The sequence below is a fragment of the Melozone crissalis genome, unplaced genomic scaffold (genome assembly GCF_028551555.1).
Source record: "Melozone crissalis strain CALT ecotype California unplaced genomic scaffold, PUWL_Pcris_2 ptg000036l_1, whole genome shotgun sequence".
Lineage (NCBI taxonomy): Eukaryota > Metazoa > Chordata > Aves > Passeriformes > Passerellidae > Melozone > Melozone crissalis.
In genome coordinates this window covers 937,200-959,237 of record NW_026535814.1, presented here as the reverse complement: position 1 = coordinate 959,237, position 22,038 = coordinate 937,200, and the positions used below count along the sequence as shown (strand labels likewise).

The following is a 22,038-nucleotide window of genomic DNA, read 5'->3' as shown; positions in this document are numbered from 1 at the left end:
ATTTACATACGGATGAAGTGGTATTGAATTGATAGGTAAAATATTTAGAATATAGAAAGGGAGAGAGTTTCCAGGAAGAGTGGTATTTGAAATGATGTATAAGTAGAGTTGTCATTGTCACAATTAGTCTTGCTAATTCAAAATAGACTTGAAAGGGATGAGATAATCTTCTAAAGTGATACTCTGACCATTGAGCTATTACATAAAATACAACAGATATACATATTTTGTATGTCTTCTGTTTCTCAGTTTGTCTTAAAATAAGGGTTGAGCTTTTACTGGGTATCTCAGGTAACTGAAGATACAATTTAGTACTAGATGCAATTTAGTGCTACCATTTACAATCTAGTACTATTTACTATCTAGTGTGTCCAAAAACCTCTAATTATCTGAGAAATCTTTGTTTTTAGTGTCCAGCCTTCATTTCTTAGAATTTAGGCAGTTAAGAACTGCTATTGTTTACAGACAAATGAATACTAATTTGAATCTATGCTGTGGGGCTACTGAGAAGTAATGGGAAAGAGAAATAGAAGGCATTACTTGCATGTGAACTTCATAACTATAGTTTGTGTGTTAACTGTTTTTGACAGTTTGTCTCAAGATTACTTTACACATGATAAAAACAAATAACTGTAGCAGTAGGTGGTCTTTGGAAAACAGCATTACCCTTTTTCTTTATCCACAGAATGTCAGAAGATACATTTGATACCATCAGATTGTGGATTATAATCCTGTTGTGTGTTTTACGGTTGGCTATGATGCGTCATCATTTACAGGCCTATCTGAATTTAGCCCAGAAAAGCGTGGACCAGATGAAAAAGGAAGCTGGTAGAATAAGTATGGTTGATTTACAAAAAATGGTAAGTATGGTGGCACTTAGATTATGTATTTGTAGTATTTTGACTGTGGAAATGATTTTTTTCTAATTTGTTGTATTCTGTGGCACCAGAGCTCAAATCTGAATGAAGCTTTCTAGACTATATCTCCTATAAAAATACAGAAAAATCCGGCAAACCAAAATATGGAGAGATGTATCATCTCTGTTATGCAGGTAGTTTGTCCTGGGTTATTTGGAAGTTTGTATAAAAGATCCCTTCCAAGGAGTGGTGATCTGTAACTACAACATGGGAAAGAAAAAATTGAATTTTTATTGAAGGGTAATATACTGTTACCAACTATGATTTTTAAATTGAGGGAAAATTTATGACAAGGTGGTTATATTTTGGAATAAAATGACAGATGTTTGATTCTGTCAGACCATTTAGAAGTGCACCAGCCTAGTTAAAAAATTACTTACCATATTGTGGACAAGACAAAATTTCCAAGGTTTCTTTTTTTTTAAAGAAAAGTAGTAAAGCATACCTTGAACAAATGGATGAGATAGAATGGCTGTTGTGTGTTGTCTGCAAAATAAACTTACATTTCTATTGTTGTATGATAGTGCTGTCTAATGATTCTGCTGAGTTGGGGTCTGTTTCAGGCAGAATATTTGAATCATGCCGTAAGACAGAGACTCCTCTTCTAGGATTGTCATTATTACATGTAGTTACACTAAGTGTCTAAATGCCATAGTCTGAAGGTGCAGTAGTTATTTACAAAGTGGCTAGGAATTTGTTCCAGGAAAAAAAACTACGAAATACATGTAGTAGCAGCTGGTTAGGATGGAACTGTGCCAGTTGCTGTAAATGTGCTATTTTAATACTGGGAATTTTATTCCTATCTGTAAAATATTAATGTCTTCTCCATGTGGCATTTCTTATATCCATTTCTCCATCTTCATATTTGAGAAGGCCATAGTTACTAGATGGCCTATGACTTGTTTTGTTTTGCTAATCATACCTGCTTTACCTTTTTTAGGAATTTGTGCCAGTGAATTCTTTCCTGTCTGTCATTCTACAGTGATCAATACTTTTTAATTTGTTATTTTTGTCATATTCCATCAATTTTTTGACAATTTTTTTTGTCTCATGCTTTTTCTTCTGTCAGTGTCTTACTACTTTTCTTTCTCATGTTAATTTTTTGATACATGCTCATTAAAAAGCCTGTTGAGAGGTATTCCCAAAACTATCACATCTATCTTCATCATTTTTGCCAACCTGCATTCTCTTCTTTTATAAAATATGAGTAGTTTTATTTCACTGCTTGCTTGCTCTTATTTTATCACTTTTTCCCGTCTTTATTTAATTTAATCTTTTTGGTCAATAGCTTATGAAAATACGTAATATTACAATCTTGAGAAAAATGGAACATGTGGGAGAGTAGAGGGAGGGATATATCTGAATGGACTTTGATGAACCATGGTGTATGACTGAAATAAAGATCATTTAAATGCTGTTATTGATCTAATGAAAACTCAAGTTATCATTGTTTCTAAAATACAAATGTTTTCCAGTTGGAAATCTTAAAAATATCTCACTTTTGAAAAAGGACTGTAATATTAATGAAGCTTTCATTTACCTTTTATGGGGCTTTAGACTACTACTTCATTTTTGAAATAGGATTTAGCTTGTAAATGGCTGGGAACTTGAAAAATTAAACATATATATTTAATTTTGTTATTGATGTATTAAAGTAGGAGTCATTGAATAATGTCATACAGTTTGCAGAAGCAAAATTGATTCTCTATTTTTTAACAGATTTGATGCTTTTAATTATTATTTTCTTTCAGCCCTTCTTTTCAGTTTTGTAAATGTCCTGAAACTAGAATTCATTATGGGGATTTCTTTCTTAAGTCTTTTGAAGACAATATGTTCCATGCCAGGAGTTACTAGAAAATTTTTAAAACAGCTTTAGTGCATAAATACTGGTTTTTTTAATAATTTTTTTTTCTAGACATGTTCATAAAAGTCTGCTTTGATGAACCAGGAATCATGAACTTATACTCTTTCTTTTTTCTAGGTGGCTCGGGTATTCTATTATCTCTGTGTAATTGCACTGCAGTATGTTGCACCATTGGTAATGCTTCTTCACACAACTCTGCTCTTAAAAACACTAGGTAGGCAAAATTGGATCAACAGTAGTTTATTCTGTTCTACAGGGGGCTTTTTTTATTTTCACCTGACTAAAGAGAATTAGAATTCATGAGTACTTGCAATACAAAAACATCTTGTAGTTTCCTGTAATTTAAAACATTCATATGTGTCTTGTAAGTAGTTATTTCTGTTGCTGCTTTTGATATCTTCCAATTACATGCTAATTTGTTTTATTTATTTCTGAGAGATTGTGTAATGCAATCAATTAAACTGTTTACCTCTGTTGAAATATTTGTCTTTTTAGAAGTATTTTAAAAGTGGACTGTATAAAGTATGATTGCCTGTACTTCATTAACATCTCATACACGAATTTTTCAGCTTTTTTATCATTAGTAGGCTTTTAGAATGGAAATTGTGAGATAGAGGGTTCATGTAGTTAGTGGGAGATTTGAAGTAGCTCTGGTTTGGGTTTTTTTCTTTCTTTCTTTCCTGTGAGGCTTGTATTTCATAGCCTGCCATGCGGTTGTATCATTCTCTTTGCAAAAAGGCAGTGGATAGAGATTGGCTTTATTAAGTTGTGATTCATCCTGCCTTAGAGGAGACGTCTCCATCTGGTAAGATCAGTCATACCCAGGACATACAGAGGTTTCAAGGCAGCTATATCACATGTAGATGTTAGGATGTCAAAATACAAGATGAATCCTACCCCAGGGTGAAGTAGGATTGATTCATCCTACTTCCTGATATGACCAGGAAGTCATGCAGATGAATATACTTTGTATTTACAAAGTTATAAAAGCAGCATTTTGTGTGCGTGTGTGTGTGTGTCTATTAAAAATATATCAAAGACCTGTAGAGTGATTGAATTAACCTAAGTTGAATTTAATTCTACAAAAATCTGTTACTTGTTTATTTTTAACAGGTAATTATTCTTGGGGCATCTACCCAGGATTGAATTCTGACACTCCAGTAGAAAGCAGTCTGCTTCCCAATTCTGTTTATTCTGAGTCTCCACCTGCTGATGGAAAGATGAAAGTAACTGCAGTACAAATAACGATGGCTCTGGGAAGCCTAAAGAATATTTTCACTCCTCTCCTGTTCCGGGGACTCCTGTCTTTCCTCACTTGGTGGATTGCTGCTTGCCTTTTTTCTACAAGCCTTTTTGGTCTCTTCTATCACCAGTACCTGACTGTGGCATGAAGTCAACTGACTGAGCAAGTGTGAGGTCAAATTCTAGATACAAGGTATCCCAGGTACCCAAGAGGAGATGAAGAGAAAAGAAAACTATATATGTGAAGAGAAAACATATCATAATTATTTTTAAAGACTTCCTTGGTGTTCTCAGGGTGAATAATCTTAAAATGTTTAAAATTGCAACTGGGTTGGTTATTTTTGTTACCCAAATGGTAGGTAACTAATTCAGTTACAGTCCTGGGACTGACTGACATTATTGTGTTGTAGTTGGTGATAAGCATGCTGAAAAGATATGACCTCTGGGTATCTTGGTTTCCATAAACAGTGAGCCAAACTCAAAAACTTGGTTTTTAAGCATCAACAGTCACTGACTGAACTGTATTCAAAGGGTACTAGACATAGTGATGGTGGCTGCCTATCAATTAAGTCCTGAAACTGAGCCATACAAGTGAAAGGAGAGAGAGGGGATTTTAAAAAATAGATCTGTTGGATAGCTATTGATCACTTTTCTCCTTGGAAAATTAAAAATCCAACAGGACAAAAGAGATACTGTATATTACAGTAAGGAAAGTTGTATAAAATATAAATTAAACAGGAGTAGATGTATGTACCTGACAGGTATTGCTGCCTACATATTTTGCAGGAGTGCTTGTGCAGTAAGAAGAGAGTTATAACAATTATATTATTTCAGTCCCTGCAGTCATTTGAATTAATGGCCATCTGTATTGGTGCTAGTATTGATCCACACATTGCATCTGGATCTTTTAAATTTCTTCTTTTGAGGTAGTAGATAAATTCCATTGAGTTTACAAAAGAATAGAAAATTATTAGTGACACCAGTCAAACATTTCAAAACAAAACAGCTTAATCCTGCTGACTGCTAGTGTATGTATATGTGTAATGTACATATATATTATATATCAAATATATAATATATATGAAGGTATGAAATATGGAATCTTTATTTTAAATTTTTAAATTCCTGAATGTATCTTACAGAGCTATAGGAGAGGGATGTATATGTATCTAATAATTTCAAGATTCCCTTTTGAAATTAAACTTTTAAATTTTTTTCTTTTTTTTTTTCTTTTTCTTTTTTTTTTCAGTTCAGTTGAAAGGGCTGTTTGGTTTTTGTGCCTCTTTAGAGGTACTTAACTATACTAAAGAACTTACTATGTCTTGGAAGAAAAGATCTACCTTAACTGTTAATCTTAACATTTCTGTTCTGTCAAATCATCATCTTTTGCCACTTTAATCTGTGCTAACTTGACCATATAATGACAATTAATATATCTTGGCTTCAGAAATAGATTTTCTGTATAATAAAACAGCCATGTAGTAAGAAAAAGAGCAAAGTATTAACTTTACAATTTTTGCTTAACTGGATAGATATATTCCAGTCATAAAATTATTTACAGTTTTTCAGATGTTTTGTGTATTTGCAAAACAGGAATGGGGATTTATATGCAGTAGCTTTTTTAAACAGTTAATATTAAACTTCACAGAGGTCAGTGGGTTTTTTAGCTAATACTGGCTGGTTTATGTTACTGTTCTTTTTCTCTTGAATTTGTGTACAGCTTTGGCATATAATAAGCATTTATAAATGGAAAAGCTTAACTAATTTTTAATATGTAGCAAACCTACCATATGGGAGAACAAACTTAATGAATGCAGAAAGTCAAGATTTTAAGCTGGTGATAAACTGTCTTGCTGTGTTGAAAGCTTTTAAAGTTATTTATTAGTTTGTTAAGTTGCATTTACTGGAGAAAGATTTGTGTACACCAGCATAGTACCTACTGCATGGGTTTGGGACATCTGAGAACACCTTGCATGATGCTACTGGTTTCATTGCAGTATTTCAGTGTGACTGGGACTGCAAGCTTTGTTGTTTTCACACCAACTTCTTGTAACTAATAGGGACAAGTGCTTAACTGTGAATTGGCCTAAAGAATAATATTTGACCTCATAGTTTCAAATTTCAGTCATTCCTTGGAAGTATTTTTCAGATGAATAATTGAATGGCAAAATATGACAGGTCCAGTAATACTGCACCCGCTTTCACATTAGTTCAAGATATATCATTGCGAGATACATCATTACTAACAGAATTAGTAAGGCCAGCTTTTAAGTTAGAGTTAGGTGCTCAATGCCAATCTTTTATTCAGAAAAATAAAACAATGCAAAACAGTTTGATTCTGATAGTGAACTCCTGATGAAGCTCACTATATAGGAGATGTAACCTGTTGTTGAAATCTGAAGAAGTAAATTTTGGATACTTGGAGATACTTCAAAATAATGTTAAGCAACAGTTTTTGCTAACATAGTCATTCTGAAAGCTTATAAGCAAAAGTGAACTGTAGTTATATAATAATGCATTCAGCAAAAGTAATAAGGATCATGTAGCTCAACTGCACAAAGCTTTTGCTAAGAGCTCATGCTGACTTACAATTCAGACATTATACTGATCACAGTGAAAAATAGGCACCTAGTGTTACAAACATGAAGATCAGTGCTTGTAGCTGCTGAGCTGTTCCATTGTTCTACAGACCATTGTTGTGCAGAATTGAATGGTTGACCTTCCAGTCAGCAGTGAGTGGGGGACGGTCCTTCTTTGGGTCCATTTAATCCTGACATGAGTCCAGAAGGCTTATGAAAAACTAAAACATGCTAATAAAAACCTTTGAAACATGTGGTGACAGTGAAACCAGAGGGACCATATTGCTAAGGTTGTGAGCAGTGCTTCAGACAAGTATGTGATATGATCAAAAATGTGATTTAAAGTAAATCAGCAACCCTGATAGTCCTGACTTCCATATATATTGTGTAAGGGTCAAAGGAATATCTGCTTACTTCTGTAGTAAGTTCCTTTGAAACAGCAGCTGGCAAATGCCTTTTTTGTTTGTTTCATGGAGACCTTTAGCAGCACCTGGCAATGGGAGGAAAGCATCTTGCAGAAATGGAAAAGCAATAAAATGTGGCTGAAAGGTTGGTAGGTGTTACTCAGGTTTCTTAAACATTTTGTCTTGCTTTTTGCCCACTACTTAATAAAAAAAATTGTAGAATGTTTTGGGTTGGAATGAATCTGGAATGGATCACTTTTCACCGGACCAGGTTGCTCCAAGCCTCATCAAACGTGGCCTTGAACACTTCCAGAGATGGGCAGCCATAGCTTCTCTGGCTAACCTTATCTAATGCCTCACCACCCTCATAGGCAAGAGTCTCCATCTAACACCTAATCTAAATCTCCCCTCTTCTAGTTTAGAAGTATTCCCCCTTGTCCTATAACTTCCTGCCTGTGCAAAAAGTCATTCTCCCTCTTTTTTATAAGCCCTCTTTAAGTACTGGGAGGCCACAGTGAGATCTCCCTTAGTTTCTGAGAGATTTTAGAAGGAAATGTTCCTGTGGCAAAGAGTCCATGTCTGTTTCTTCTTAGATTCTGATCTCTTTTCCTCTCTTAGTGATGTGACTTCCATTGCCGATCTACAGCACTGTCCCTGTGTTCCCTTCTCAGAACCAAGTAGGCTAAACTAGTTCAAGATTGTATTTTGACTTCTGTTTAGTTTGAATTTATCTATTTTTGAAGGATTAGTTCCTTTAAATATTTCAAATCACTTAAAATTCCATCTGAAATATGAACAAACTTGTTGATATTTGTTTAAACTCTGCACTTTTATTATGTGGGTCCCTTTAGAAAAAGGGTTAAGACAGCAAAAAATCCAAGTCTTCCAGCAAGTTCAGGGAGGTCCAAACATAACACCTGGGCTATTTCTGAGCTAAGAGACATTGATTAAGAACAGGAGAATAGACTATAGAAAGCCTATTCTTACACTTTGTAGGTGACATTCTCAGGCTGCACTTGTCCTCTTTTAATTCCTTCTCAGATTATAGGTTATGCCAGTTTTTGAGGTTTTCTTAGCTGCACAGTCTTTCCCTCCTCCAGAATTCACTTGCATAAAGGATCCACAGATTAAATAGTAGCATCAGTACAAGAGAACATCCTTGTACAGAAGATACTTGCAGAAAATTAATTTCTGTTGCAGTTGTTCTTCTCATTTGGGTCACAAGTACTGCAAGGTGTTTAAACAGAAATGCATTCTTCCCTGGATTGTAAAGTCAAATTTGTTTTAAGAACAAAAATGCTACCAAGACATCAACACAACATTTAGGTAGCATCACCTCACTATGTGTAGGGTTAGCAAGTAAGGAAATTTCAGCTAACTTCCAAGGAACAATTCAAAGAGCTGTGCTTCCTTATAGTAACTACACCGAAGTGGTAATAGGGATTTGGGATATATCAAATAGAAAATTGAGCACATCTGATATTAAAGCTGTTGGAAGGTTCTCCAAGGTAAAAGGCCTTATGTTTCTTTATTCTCAAATAGCTTTTCAGGAGATAATTTTGATCAGTTTTTAAATACTATGCTTCATCATTTTTCTCATGACACATTTTGCACATTAATTTGTTCCACACAGCACCTCTACACTCAGACTTAACCCCACAGTTAATGTTGTCACTATAAAGTTCCTAGATACTTCAACTAAAAGTTTAAGAATTGAGTGCCCAGACAAAATGGAGACATTGAACAAGAACAAGGCCAAAGAATACTCTGTGTTCTCTTGGAGGAATCTGTATGCCTGAGCAAAATCTTAATGGAGGAAGGCAGCAGCAGTTTACTTGTATCTCAAATAAAATATTAAATGTGAATTATGAGTAAGACTGTTATTTTTAGCATCTACAGCCTAAATCCCAAATGGTAAAGAAAGCAATATTTTGACCTCGCAGATACCTACTCTAAAGAGCATCTAGGCAACAGATGCTTAGAAGCCAGATGTCTGATCTCACCAAGCAGGCTGATTCAGATTGGTGTCTGCTTCAGAGTGATTTTTGTGGAACTACTTTTCTAGGAAGGCCTGCCATGCTTTGTGACTTTTGCAGCACATACAGTCATTACTGTATGATGAAGTAGATGGCATGTCTCATTTGCATTCCTGAGTACTAGATTGAAAGGTCTTCTTCCTAGGTGAGATCATGAAGCCAACATGTTCCAGGCTGATTTTACTGACATCTGTATATGCTGCGCTTAACTTTTTCCATTCTCTCACTGTGGACTGCCAGGAGGGTAATATTGCACTGGATGTTGTTTTTGCATGCCAGTGTATATGTATTTTTATACCTTTGATTTCAATGGTGTTTTTATTGGAAATTATTTCTAATCCTAATACCATGGCTCATATTTTTATTTTTTAAAATTAATATCGGTGCCTGCAACTAGAAGTCAAAAACTTCTATGCTATTTTTTTTTAAAGCTTGATGCTTAGGCTGAAGTATTAATAGCCTGTAAATACCAGATTTTTTCCATGTGATTACACATCAGTCAAGAGCCCTTAGAATTTTTACTTGCAGCATTTTTTCACAACAACATACTATCCATAATGACCCTGCTGTCTATAAAATACATATCTCAAAATAGTTTGAATAGCTTTTTACAAATTCTTTAGTAGTAAGCCATTATTCTTTTATTGTGCTGCAATATATTTTTTAAAACCTGGCTTAAAATTCCTTAAAGTCAGACTTATTCTCTCTTCTTCTGTTCATAGTAACTCTGCTTCCTGTATGTGCTCTAAGCTTCCAGAATACATATTCACAGTATTTTTCATAAAAGCATAGGACAAAGAAGAAGGCACCAAAAATTATATTTCATAACTGCAGTTCATACCCATGTCATGATGTGCCAACAGTTTTTATTTTTCCTATCTTTGGTCATTTCTCTGTTCCATTGTTAACAGTATGTAAGGCTTTCTAGGAGGATTATACTTGGAAAAAAATTCTGTAATAGAAGATACTGAAAGCTGTCTAATGTTTCAATCTTCCTATTTATGTGAGCAAATATTAATGCAAAGATGCTATTAAATAATTTCAGCCTAAAATTTCTCATAAAGCAGACATCTTACACATTGCACAGGGAACATCTTCCAAGTTATAAATATTTTACTTTAAATCTTCTACTTGTCTCATTGTTACTGGGAACACACAAACTCAATGTTGTTTATCAGTTAATAGTCTTACTTATTTTTGTCTTTAAGTGAAAAGCACATAGTACTTTCTGCTCTAGAATAAAGACCTAAGACAAAAAGATTCCCCTACCTTCATTTCAGTATTTGCCAAATGGAGAAGACTGGTGTTATATATGTAAATTTTAGCTTCCTCTTACTGCAAGAATACTGTTAAAATGATTTTTATAGTTACAGCTTTACAAGTACTAAGACTGTAATGCTTCACAATGAGGATGGTGTCAAGTGGTGTTTGCGTTAAATGGATATGGTGCTGCATTACCTGTTGTTTAAAACCAAATTGGCTTCTATGCTTTTAAATGTTCATCAGGATCTGTGATCAGAAAAGCACAGCACAAGTTGAAAAATCTCGCTTTGGAGTGTTTTTTGGTTATATTTGGGTTTTTTTAGTGGTGTGGATAATACTTGGGTACAACTACTACAGCTAATAAACAACCTCCAATATTCTTTTTGTACATTGTAAAGTGCCTAATTGTGGGTGATTCTGGTAGCCTTTGAAATAGGGTTTGCTAGGAAATTATTTTTTTCATACAGTTTTTGGCTTATGTAATATCCATGTGTGGTTTTTTGCTATTTACGTATTGGAAACAAATACGATTTTGAAGAAATCTTTTCCATTCCTCTTACTTAAGTGGTAATCTAATGATTTTGCCCATATATGACTGATAATTGAACACCCCTAATTTAAATTAACACCCCTCCCTCTGCCACCTGCCACCTCTGCATTGGTTTCTGTATGACTGAGGGCAAGTATTTACAAGATTTGGAATGGTTTGATGTACAACGTTCTGTAGTGACACCTGGGTGTCACTAATTATACCCCAGGCACGTGGGTGATTTCAGCCAGGTAAGTAGTCCTGCCCGGGCTCAGAAAGGCAACATTGAAGGCCACTGAATCCTTATGGATTTGGAGCGCAAAGAGTACCAATTGTGATACTGCTGACTGACACCAAGCTTCCAAAAGTTGAGCCTTGTAAAATTTTGTAGAATTCTGTTAAAGAGTATTCAATAGTGAAACCACCCTTACTCTAAAACTGCTTGTCCACCTTCAGGAATGCAAGAGCTGAAGGTAGAACCTGACTTGTTCAGCAAGGAGGTTAAAAAAGTGAGGAAACAACAGGGCCCTGCTCCTGCGTTAATGATACATTCTGTATGTGAAGTGCTTGTAAGTTGAGATGGTGTTGCTGATTCAAATCTACCAAAGGAAGCCTTCTTCTGAGGAAGGCTTGTCACAGCATGTTGAGCTTTTAGCTCTAAAAAGTGGCTATAGAAATCCGTACTGCATATAGTACACTCTTTGGGAAAACCTGGTACAGTAAGCTTGCTAAATATTTCCTTACACCACTTTTTAAGAAGTTACATTACATTTTTTACTGTAGAGCATTTAAGAAGATAGTTTTGCCTTGGTCATTTTATATTAATGTGAAAATAATAAGAATTGGTTTGTCATTTAAATGCCTAAAATTCTTTAACAACAGTAAATTTCACAAAACTGAAGCAACTTTCTTATTCCCTATTAATTTTGTTGAAATGTTACAGTTTAACTCTGCTTTCATAATGCATACGTTATAAAATTATAAAATGTATGCAAATTTATGTCTATTAGTTGCTTATGGTAATACCACAGCAAATCTAAGAGAAACTGATATATGCTGTTTATCAAGTGGCTCCATCAACTTGTTTACCTTTGTAAAGCGTTAACCCATGTTGGACATATAATGTCTACTGCAGTAATGTTCCTATAGTATTTTAGTATCCTTACATGTACTCTGCATGCCTTGCACTTGTGCACTGTAAAGAATTAAAAAAACCTCATTATTTTACATAGGTTTTCCCATATCCAAGATAAGACAATTTCTAAAGCCAAAGATCAATAAATGTTTTATTGTCTACCAGTGTGCTTTTTTCCTGCTTTTTGTGATATATGCTACTCTTTATCAGCTTGCAAAATCTCCAAAGAGCATGTAATAACCAGACTTCTTATCAGTTTTTCTATGAATCTAAATTTTTTACTTCTTTTAGAAGTAATTGAGTAGGCCATTTATTCCCTCCTTCTTTTGGGTGTAGCAGAATAAATACTTTTTGAGTCTAAATGCAGGTAGTGTCTTATTCATGTGGATGGCAGTTTAATCACAAAGAATCATTACAGATTTCGTATGAGTGTTTCCATTTTTGTGTATTTAAGTATTTAAATTTTTGAACCATTTCTAGAGAAAGATTGGTTGTACACCATGATAAGTGGAGGAAATTCTGGGTTTTACACTCAAAGGATTTGTCACCCTTCTTGACTGTTGCCCTTCCTAGGGCTTAGAAAGGGGTTGTGTTTGCTTCTTATAAAAAGAATTGTATTTAAAATCATTACATTGTCTCTCCTATTCATTTCATCATAGCAGCACTAAGAAAGAGTATACTTAATAATCTTAATAATGTTGTAACCATCTTGAATTTGATTTTTGGAATACCAGATTTGGTTCTGCATGCATTTTCTTTCCATGTGTGCAACAAATGCAGGTGAATTATGCCAAAATTGCTCAAATAGTTCCACAGTTGCAAAAAAAAAAAAATCCTTGAGGAAGCATCCTTCTTTAGCCTAAGCCCAAAGTGCTACCAAAGACACCTTCAGCAATAGCCATCAGTTGTGTTGCAGAAGCCAAGTGTGGTGTGGTGCTGAGAAGAGCCAGTGTTGACATTTGGGAGGGGAATTTGAAAGTCTACAAGGCATTTGAGCTGTGGGACCCCTTCCTGAAAGTGTAAAAATGGTTTTTAGTCATGGTTAAAGTGATAGTTAAGAGGAAAGAACAGAACTATAGTGGGAGATCTGCTTATGTCTCAGAAGGCAGCTTAGCCTTCTGCTTTCTCCATGCAGCCTGAAGCTTCAGGCTGCCTTTGGAATCGACAGTCCTCTGGACTTTGCAGTTGAATGGTTTAGCCCAAAATACAACAGTGAAAGGTTTGGCAGTATGCTTCTGCGATAAAAGCAAGCCTTGGGGGTCACATGAAATCTTGCTTTTCAATCCACCAGGTCCACACTCTGTAATTCAAAGGACTTAAAAGGTCTTCAGCTGACCTCTGCTGTCATATGCAAACATGCATGATTCAGTGTAGTTCCATAGGGAGTATTCAAACTTTTGAAATGTTTATTTTACCTGAGTATATGCTGTGGGAGAGGAAAGCCTGGAAGTATCCTCCAGACAAAAGGTTAAGCATCTGGCACCTGTCCGGTGCTGTCTGTTCTAGGTAGGGCTGAGAAAATGTTGAAGATGTTGATTGAAAATGTTGAAGGTGGTTTGATTTGGATTTTTTGACAATTTTTCAAAGAATATGAAACACAATTATTGTTGCTTGCATCCTTAATAGGCTGTTACCTGGTGAATCATGAAATTGACCAGAAAACCCTCTTTTAGAGGAGTATTCATGCTCCATTCCATGTTAAAAGAAAGTAGTTTTTTTTATACATAACTCTCGAGTTGAGATTAAAGTGTTCCTTTCCAGGGGGATGCAGCACCATTGACTCTGAGGGAAGGTCAGCTTTTTATGAAAAGGGAGCATGATATGTCTCTTTTTAAAGCAGACAGGAAAATAAAGAATTTTTCTCTCTGAATTTTGAGCTTTACAAGCTACTTTGAGTGGTTCTGGATAACCAAACTCTCATCCCTCTCAACTGTCAGATTTTAAAGCAGCTTTTTAACAAGTATAAAATTTGTATGACTTCTCAAAGTTGTCATTTCTATAGGTAATAGAAATATACTGTGTAGAATTTGTGCATTGTCAGAAACTAAAAGAATCCAGGCTCTTAGTTGGAGTTAGGTTGGTCTTCAAGCATCAGCAATGTCCATTTGCTTCCTATTCATTTGGCTTATATTGTGAGTAGGACAAACCTTCAAGATTTGGTCATACAATCTGTTTTTTTCTTTGAGTGAAATCTAGGTATCAGCCTGACAAGAAGAGAAAAATACAAAAATTTTCAGCCTTAACATTTCCTGGATTGCCATTTCCTCTTTTCATGGAGTGAGATTAAGCTGTTGCTGCCATTCCATAGAGAGCGTGAGCTCACAGAAAAGGGACATGGCTCCCCATCAGCTGAGTTATATATCAAGAAATTTGGGCTGCAATTTACAAAATGAAAACAGTTGTTCTGGACAGGGATTTGTTTTCCACAGGAAAATACAATGTGATTTTCTGTCATTTCAATGCATGCTGCTAGACATCATCCTCCATATGAGGAATGAGAGTTACTAAAAACACAAGGGGCAAGCTGGAGTAGATGTTGTGTACTACAGAAGAAGTAGGACTAATGCTGTAAAACTGCAGGATGAGGTGGTGTGTATTGTTTTTAATGTGTTTTTCTAGGAAAACTAGGGTAACAAATCAACAAATAAATGACTATTTAATCAATTTCTATTCTTAGGATTGGAATTTTTTAACTTTTGGATTGGCACAACTGTGGCTGGTTTGCCACGCTAAAGGCGCAAATCTAATTTCTTTAACACAGACTATGCATTGTCATTTTTTTATACTGCACTGCTTTTAATGCTTTCAAAAAGTTTTAGTGGTAAGAGATTTTAAAATTTTGCTGGCATCTAGTAAAAAGGTAATAGAAATTTGAAAAATTTGAAAATAAAGTAAGGTAATACAAAAGTTTTGCTCTGTCTAAAGATCATGATATCTTAAAAGGCAAAACTTTCTATGAAAATTCATTTTCTAAATGCTGCTGAATTCAACTCCATTGACCACAGTTTTTAGCTGAGGAGTGTTGCTTTCAGTGGAGCAATCTCCAAAGGTGCCAGCTGTGTCCTCCCACAGACACAGTGGGCCAGGCAGCCCAGGTATATACTTACCATTTCTCTTTGCATCCCATACCTTTGTCATTGTCTCCCACAAAGAAGTCCACCAGGCACAAATGGTCCTACATGGATCTGTAATTACAGATTTACAAAACTATTACTCACGCTGTGTATACTCATACAAAATAGTACTGTTGAAGATGTTAATGGATGCTGTGTTCATGGTCTTTTCATGCCACCCCTTATGCTACCCCCCAAGATAATAACCTCTCAAGTGCTAATTAGGTAGCCTTATTAATGCAAATCACAATTAATTTTACTTGTTGTCTTGCAATAACTTTGCAGCTCTGATTCTTACATGGATATTTGATAATTCTCAGCTCCTTTTAGACAGTACTAATTCAAAACAATTGTTTCCCATTTTTTTGTATATATATGTGTTGTCATTTTTATTAAGTGTAACAGTTAGCACTTTGTTGTGTTTCTTTTTAAAGAAATACTAATTTTAGACCATTTCGCCAATGCATCAAAGTTACTTCAATTCAAATTAACTTTTTGTTTGCTTGTTTGTTTTCTATAGAAACATACTAGGATCTTACAGTCATAGAATAGTTTGGGCTAAAATGGACCTTTAAGGGTCATGTAGTCCAGTCCCCAAGATCTTAAGGAAAACACTGAAATGTGTTGCCATCACAGAAGTGCATGCACACATGCATTATATGTAAGTTTACATATATGTCTTTTAAGATATGACCACCAACTCCATGGTACCCAGTGAGTTTCCTCAAGCATTTCTAATTATGTCTATACATTTAATTTGTCTTAATATTCCCTAGTCTTTTTGCCTGTATCCTGGCCTGCCATTTTGAAAAACAAACAAGAGTATTCCAGCTAATGCCTCTTCCTGGTCTGAAAAAATTTAAAAGCCAGACATGGTTTAGGGAATAATGGGTTTTTACCTCTGTATTTTAGTAAGGATACTTATGGTGCTCTGTTTCACCAAGGTGATGTGTGCTGCAAAGCACAGACATATAGACTGTGTGTACAATTTATAGACCTTGCAAATTAGCATATCTAACAAGGATGCCCCACTGGAAGGCCTGGATGAATGGCATAATACTCCCCCGTCCGAGGAATACACTCCTGGATGGGCCAAATCTCTAGTTTACAGGATACGTTCTAGAGGGGGCCTCAGTTTCTCAAGATAATGTAAGAGTTTCTGGCCTTGTACTACAAGACCTTTAGGATGTCTGGTCTCCTGGCCTAACAAAATACTGGGACTATGCTATTATCAGACTTAAGGAATTACAAGTATGCATATAAGAATACTGAGGATACATAAAAGTAATATAAAAGGTATATAAAAGAAAAGGCAGAAAATCATCCTGGCATCATAGAAGCTTATTTGTTTAGTCTCCATCTTAAATGACAGCTATAAATTTTCCTTCTTATTTCGGTTGTCCCTCAGACATTCTCAGCTTTCTTAGCTTTTTCCCCTGTCTTCATGTGGTAGATTCTTCTTATACTTCCTCTTATTTGTGTACTGTTTGTCTGCTTTCATTTTGAGTTTGGTTGTGAAAGAAATACAGCTTTCTTCTTGCACTGATTTTCTCCTTTCATGTTACTGCTTCTCCTATCCACTGTTATTTATCACCTCTCTTCACTCCCACTAGAAAAGTCACTTTTCTTAGACATTTTAGAGAAAGAGCTGTTGCAAAATTTAAAACATACCTAAGTTACCCCACAGTATGAATTAATCATTTTGGGAAATTGTATTAAGTCCAGGCTTGCTGCCTTTTGTAAAAACATCCCATCTCTGGCAGCTCCATAAGTTTCTGATGTTTGCATCTTTACAAAATACAGTTATTCTAAACTCACAGAAAAAGGATTTTTGTTACAAAATTAATGATTACTTTCAGTTTTACCATTATTTTTACCAGATTTTGATTAACACAGTTCTTTCAGTCTGTGTTCTCTTAACTTGCTAATCAACACAAAAAGCTTCTAGGTATTTTCTCTCCACTGCAGAGCTGTACCAAGGAAGGCGGCATTTGCCAAGAAGGCAGTATCTGTGATGCGCATTAGAGATAAATGTGCCCAAATGTCAGCTGCTGATGCCTGTGATGCCCAGCTATGCTGAATAGAGCAGCTCTTCAGCAGGACAGAGGAGGTACCCTGCAAGTTGGTTTCTTTGCCCAAATGGATTTAGTAGTATTTCTGCTTTTTAACAAATCAATTAGGTATGTAAACATCAACCTGAAATACTGAAGAGTAAGCTTTGAAGTGGGCAGGATATGCAAATTTTATTTTTTAAATAAAATTTGTTTCCTCAATTTGCATTCAGTCTCTACAATCCTGTTTTGACTTCTATCTTCTGTACCTTTTGATTCAACTACATAGAAGAGTAAAGGTTTTATTTTTGGCAAAGTCTTTATGGGGAGACATATATACATATATCTGAGAAAATGACAACGTACAATGTATATCTATATATATTGTGTACATATATACATGCATATATATGTATATTTATAGATATAGATACAATGTACTATATATATCTTGTCATCTGAGAAAATGACAACATACAAGTGCCTCATAGACTTAAAATATAAAATTAGCTTTATAAAATTAGCTAAATATAAAATTTAGTTTTTAAAAATATAAAATTAGCTTTTAAACTGTATTTTAAACTCTTTTGAAATTACTTGACTGTATTTCATGGTTGTGAAAACCTCTTTAACCTATCTGCTACTGGGTGTAAAAATTAAATATAAGGTGAGAAAGAAGATGTGGAATCTGAATGCTGAAAAAAGCCACTGGTCTTGCATGTGAAAAATGATCACTGTGCAAATAACCTTTCTTTTAAAAAATTTTAAAATCATGAGATGACTTTAATATACTTGTAGCAGGTCATTCAATTAAAAAGGTTTTTACATTAAATTTCCTGAACAAGCAATATTGCAATGAATCTGAACTAGCAATGTGTGAGAAAGAGCAAGAACAGAGAGTTCCTAAGGCCTCGGACATACAAGCTCAGAGATAGAGATGAATACAGTATTTCATCTAAGACCTTGGAGAAGGCTTGAAGGTTTAAAATAGAATAGTCAAACAAGCACAAAATAAGAATAAAGATTTGTAGTTTAAGCAGAAGTGTTTTAAGCAAGTAGAAATATGCCTCATGTAAGCAAATAAATTTGTAAATAAAAAAAATAGTTTCAAAGTCTACCAATAGAACTTGTTATAGAGGTGGTAAAAAGTAGAAGATAGAGCAATAAGTTTCTGTAGAGTTATATGATTGGATGGAAAAATATGCATTGCGGCAAATTGTGTAGAACGTAGCAATTAGCAATTGATCTATGAAGATGCTAAGGAGTTTTGTGGAAGTAGCTGATTGTGTAAGAAATTTATAAAAGACCTTGTAGCTAGAATTACAATGAAGAATTGTAAATCGTACTATCAGAATGGCTTCTGACGTGATGGCTTTGGATGTAACAACCTTACAGTCTCACCCTTCCATGAAACTGATTTTCCAATAAACCTTTTATTGCCTAGTCAGTTGACCCCATCTTTCTGTATCCTGAACAATTGGTGCCCACTGTGTGAAGAACAAGACTAAATTGTTTAGTGGGTAAATGTTAGACCATTACATGGTTAGAAACATGGAGAGAGAGTTTTACAGGGTGAAATGTTCAAGCCTGTCCACCTCAGAATGAGTTCTTAAATATTTGTGTATGCCCTGGTCTTGTTTTGCTAAGACTTTTATCACCGGAGGGGTATTGGGGACAGACAAATGTGATACAGAGACCCCATCATCAGAAGGCATGAAAAAAACCACTTTATTATTAGAAATTTACAGTTCATCTAGAAACAATGCTTGACCCAAGACCTGATTAGCCTTTAGGAATCTTCTCTCACACTATTCGCACGCTCTGGAGAATCACATCTATAAACAACAGCTACAAAAAGAGAGATAATTGTTTTAATTATTTCTCTGAGCTTTCTCACAGCTTCTCACAGCTTCCCAAGAAAATACTGGGACAGCTAAGTCTCTCTCTGTTCAGAGAATATGTGATTACCACAGACGTTTATACTCGGGCATGTGTCTAACTGGTCTTCTGTTGGTTAAGTAGAAGCACATTGATACTGGATTTAGATGTAGCAGTGTTTAGCCCATTGCAAATCACAATTGAATTCTTTATTTTCCCCCATGAACAGTCACCCTTTGCATGAGGGCTGGATATTTCTCCAAGGATGAGGAATGATCCAGGAGGCAGCAGGTTCCCCTTCTATGGTCTGGACAAAGATGGGTATGAGATCCATCTCTACATGAGAGTTACTTCATTTGTTTCATGTAGCACATGTGGTTCCTTTTCACAGAACTGGTTTTGTCATGTATGTAGTTTACTCTTGCAGGTATTTTCTTTTTGTATGCAACCTTCTGAAAAATTCCTGTTCTTGTCTTCCTTTATTCCAAACTTTTTCTTACTCTTTGAGAGAATTGCCATGTACTGACAGCATTTTTTTGTTTGGTTTTTCTGGTTTGTTTTGGTTTTGTTATTTTGGGTTTTTTTGGTTTTTTTTTTTAACTTGTGTTTCACCAATAAATATACACATTTTACAGATTTCATGTGTGAAAAGCTTTTAAGGGAATCTGAGCACAGATGCTGTTGGGGTTTTAGGAGTTTTCCTTTTGGATTTTTCCACTTAAGGAATTTTCCCTCATACATGCCGCTAGTAGACATAACGACTGGATACATAATAAATAGAAAAGAAGTTGTACTACGGAGAAGCTGGCTACTCACTCTTTACCTGAGGTTTCCAGTGTAGGGCAGAGATATCCTCTCCCTTTCTCCCTCTCTCTCTCCCTCTCTTCCTCCCTCTCTCTCTCTCTCTGCTGTGGGGTGAGCCTCCGCTCATGAAAGCAGCCGCTGAACTGGGACCTTATTAACAGCTGCTTCACTAAAAAAGAGACTTTTCATCATCTGCTGGAGTGGCCGGACCCCGAGCCCGCCTTTCGCTGCCCTGCGTGCTGCTCCGCCCCGCCACTTGGCCAGTGCCCAGAGCTTCGCCGGACTGTAGCCCTGCACCCCCTGCCTGCTGAGGGGCCCCGTGGTTCCAGCTACAGTTGCGGAGCTTCCGATAAATCGTCCACCAGCCCGGGAGTTTTGCTTATTCCTGCCGGCTGTGACCGTAACTACACCAAAGGGGAAAGTGCCTGCTGCCAAGAAGGCTGATACTGGGTTTCTGGTTCTGTTTTTTTAAATTGCCATTGTTATTGTTTGTTTGCCTTGTTATACATACTAGTAAATAACTGTTACTCCTTTTCCCCATATCTTTGCCTGATGGCCCCTTGGTTTCAAAATTACAGTAATTTGGAGAGAAGGGGTTTACATTTTCCATTTCAAGGGGGGCTCCTGCCTTCCTTAGCTGACACTTGTCTTTCAAACCAAGACAGATGCTCTCTTAGTCCCTGATGAATCAAAAGATATATTTCAGAAATTAGTGGTCAATATGTGGTTTTAAACTCACTTGTAAAAACCAAGAGTAAGCACATTTGAAAATTGGTTAGAGCCGCATGAAGCTGTTCCCTAGCAATTTGAACTCTGGGGCACAGGCCTTCACAGCAACCTCACTTGTTGCTGTTCTACCCATTTAGTTTGAAGCTGGGTCACCTTTTTCATTTGTGCTGACCTAGATTTTGTGATTAATTTAGTTGATGGGAGGGAGGGAGGGAAGAAAAGATTAAAAAAAAAAAAGGGATGGGGCAGAAATCAGAAAAAAGAAAGAAGTTTTTTTGCATCTAGTTCTGTCAATGCATTCATTTTTCTCCCTTGCGGCTTTCTCTGGTTTTTTGCATCTTTTAAGCTCGGGATTGCTCATATACTGTGCCACTGCATGATAATCAGCTTCAGCAGATGTCTCGTCAGGCCTCTTCTTGGAGCAGAGACAGGAGGATTTTTAGAACAACAGTGTGAGCAGAAATGCATTTTCCTGGGAAGATAAGTTTATACTTTGTCAGTGAGCAGCATGAGAGGAAGTGGTGTTTTCTTAAAATCAAAATCCAAAGGACCACTCTCTTTAAGGAACTTAGATATTTGTGAATTACATTAATAACTGTGGTGAAACACATATTTTCTAATTATTTTGATTTTTATTAGTTTAGTATGTTTTTGTAATTGATTTCTTAATTGAAGCTGAATAAATTTTCCTGTCCTTTTGAGTTATTCTGAAATTTTTCTTCCCACACACCAATATTCTTTTGTTTTAGTAGCTAAACTGAGATAAGCCTTATTCACACAACTTCCTAGTTAAGGATGTCTGATCTAGACAATTCAGTGTTGCTCTCTGCTGTGTGGTGTAATAGGAAAAAAAAAAAAGTGGTAAGCTTAATGTATTTTCTAATATATTTTCAGTTCCCAGCACAACTTGCTTCAGGTGTACATCTTCTCCTGACCATAAAGTGCTTTCAATACTAAAGGAAAATCTCTGAAGATTGTCCAGCCCCTTCATGTTTTGGTGTTTTTTTGGTCATGAAGTGGATATTAACAAAAACAAAAGAATTCATGATAGCTTAGACAATGTTGCATTACTGATTTTTTTTAATTCAGAAAAGTAATTTCTTTTTTTATTTTTTTCTTGCATCAAATAATCCACTTTTTTTACTTGGTGAATAGCAAAAATTACAAGAGAAAAATACAGAACCATTTCATTTCACACCTGCAATTGAAGGAGTTGAATTACCATAATTTTGACTATATTCCTTTTATAAATCTGCAGTGGTTGAAAGAGACTTTATGGAATATGAGTGTTTGGAGCACAAGTGTTTCAGAGCAATTCAGAATTATTGAAGCACTTCAAGTTTTGTAAAATGCTTCAATTTGTTAGTGACTCCAGCATGATTGCAATGAGTTTTGTAGAGCTCTTAGCAAGGTTGTGTGAACAACCTGTAAATGGTCTTGTAATTTTTCCTGTCTTTTTTCCCAATCTGCATGTTGGTGCTATTGCTATAAGTC

General features: G+C 35.5%; 1 protein-coding gene across 4 annotated transcripts in view; it reads left to right on the top strand.

Moving 5' to 3' along the window:
- Window positions 1–19,647, top strand: part of TMEM161B (transmembrane protein 161B) — a 48,930-nt gene extending 29,283 nt beyond the window's left edge. For 3 of the 4 annotated variants that reach the window (XM_054283337.1, XM_054283334.1, XM_054283335.1), the window contains exons 10-12: window positions 686–860; window positions 2,899–2,995; window positions 3,895–8,685. In XM_054283337.1, the coding sequence (XP_054139312.1) occupies window positions 686–860; window positions 2,899–2,995; window positions 3,895–4,172 (550 nt within the window). In that variant the 3' untranslated portion in view covers window positions 4,173–8,685. Of the gene's footprint in view, window positions 1–685; window positions 861–2,898; window positions 2,996–3,894; window positions 8,686–19,240 lie in introns of those variants that run through there. The other variant, XM_054283336.1, reaches the window with a different exon arrangement.
- The last annotated feature ends 2,391 nt before the right edge of the window (window positions 19,648–22,038 follow it).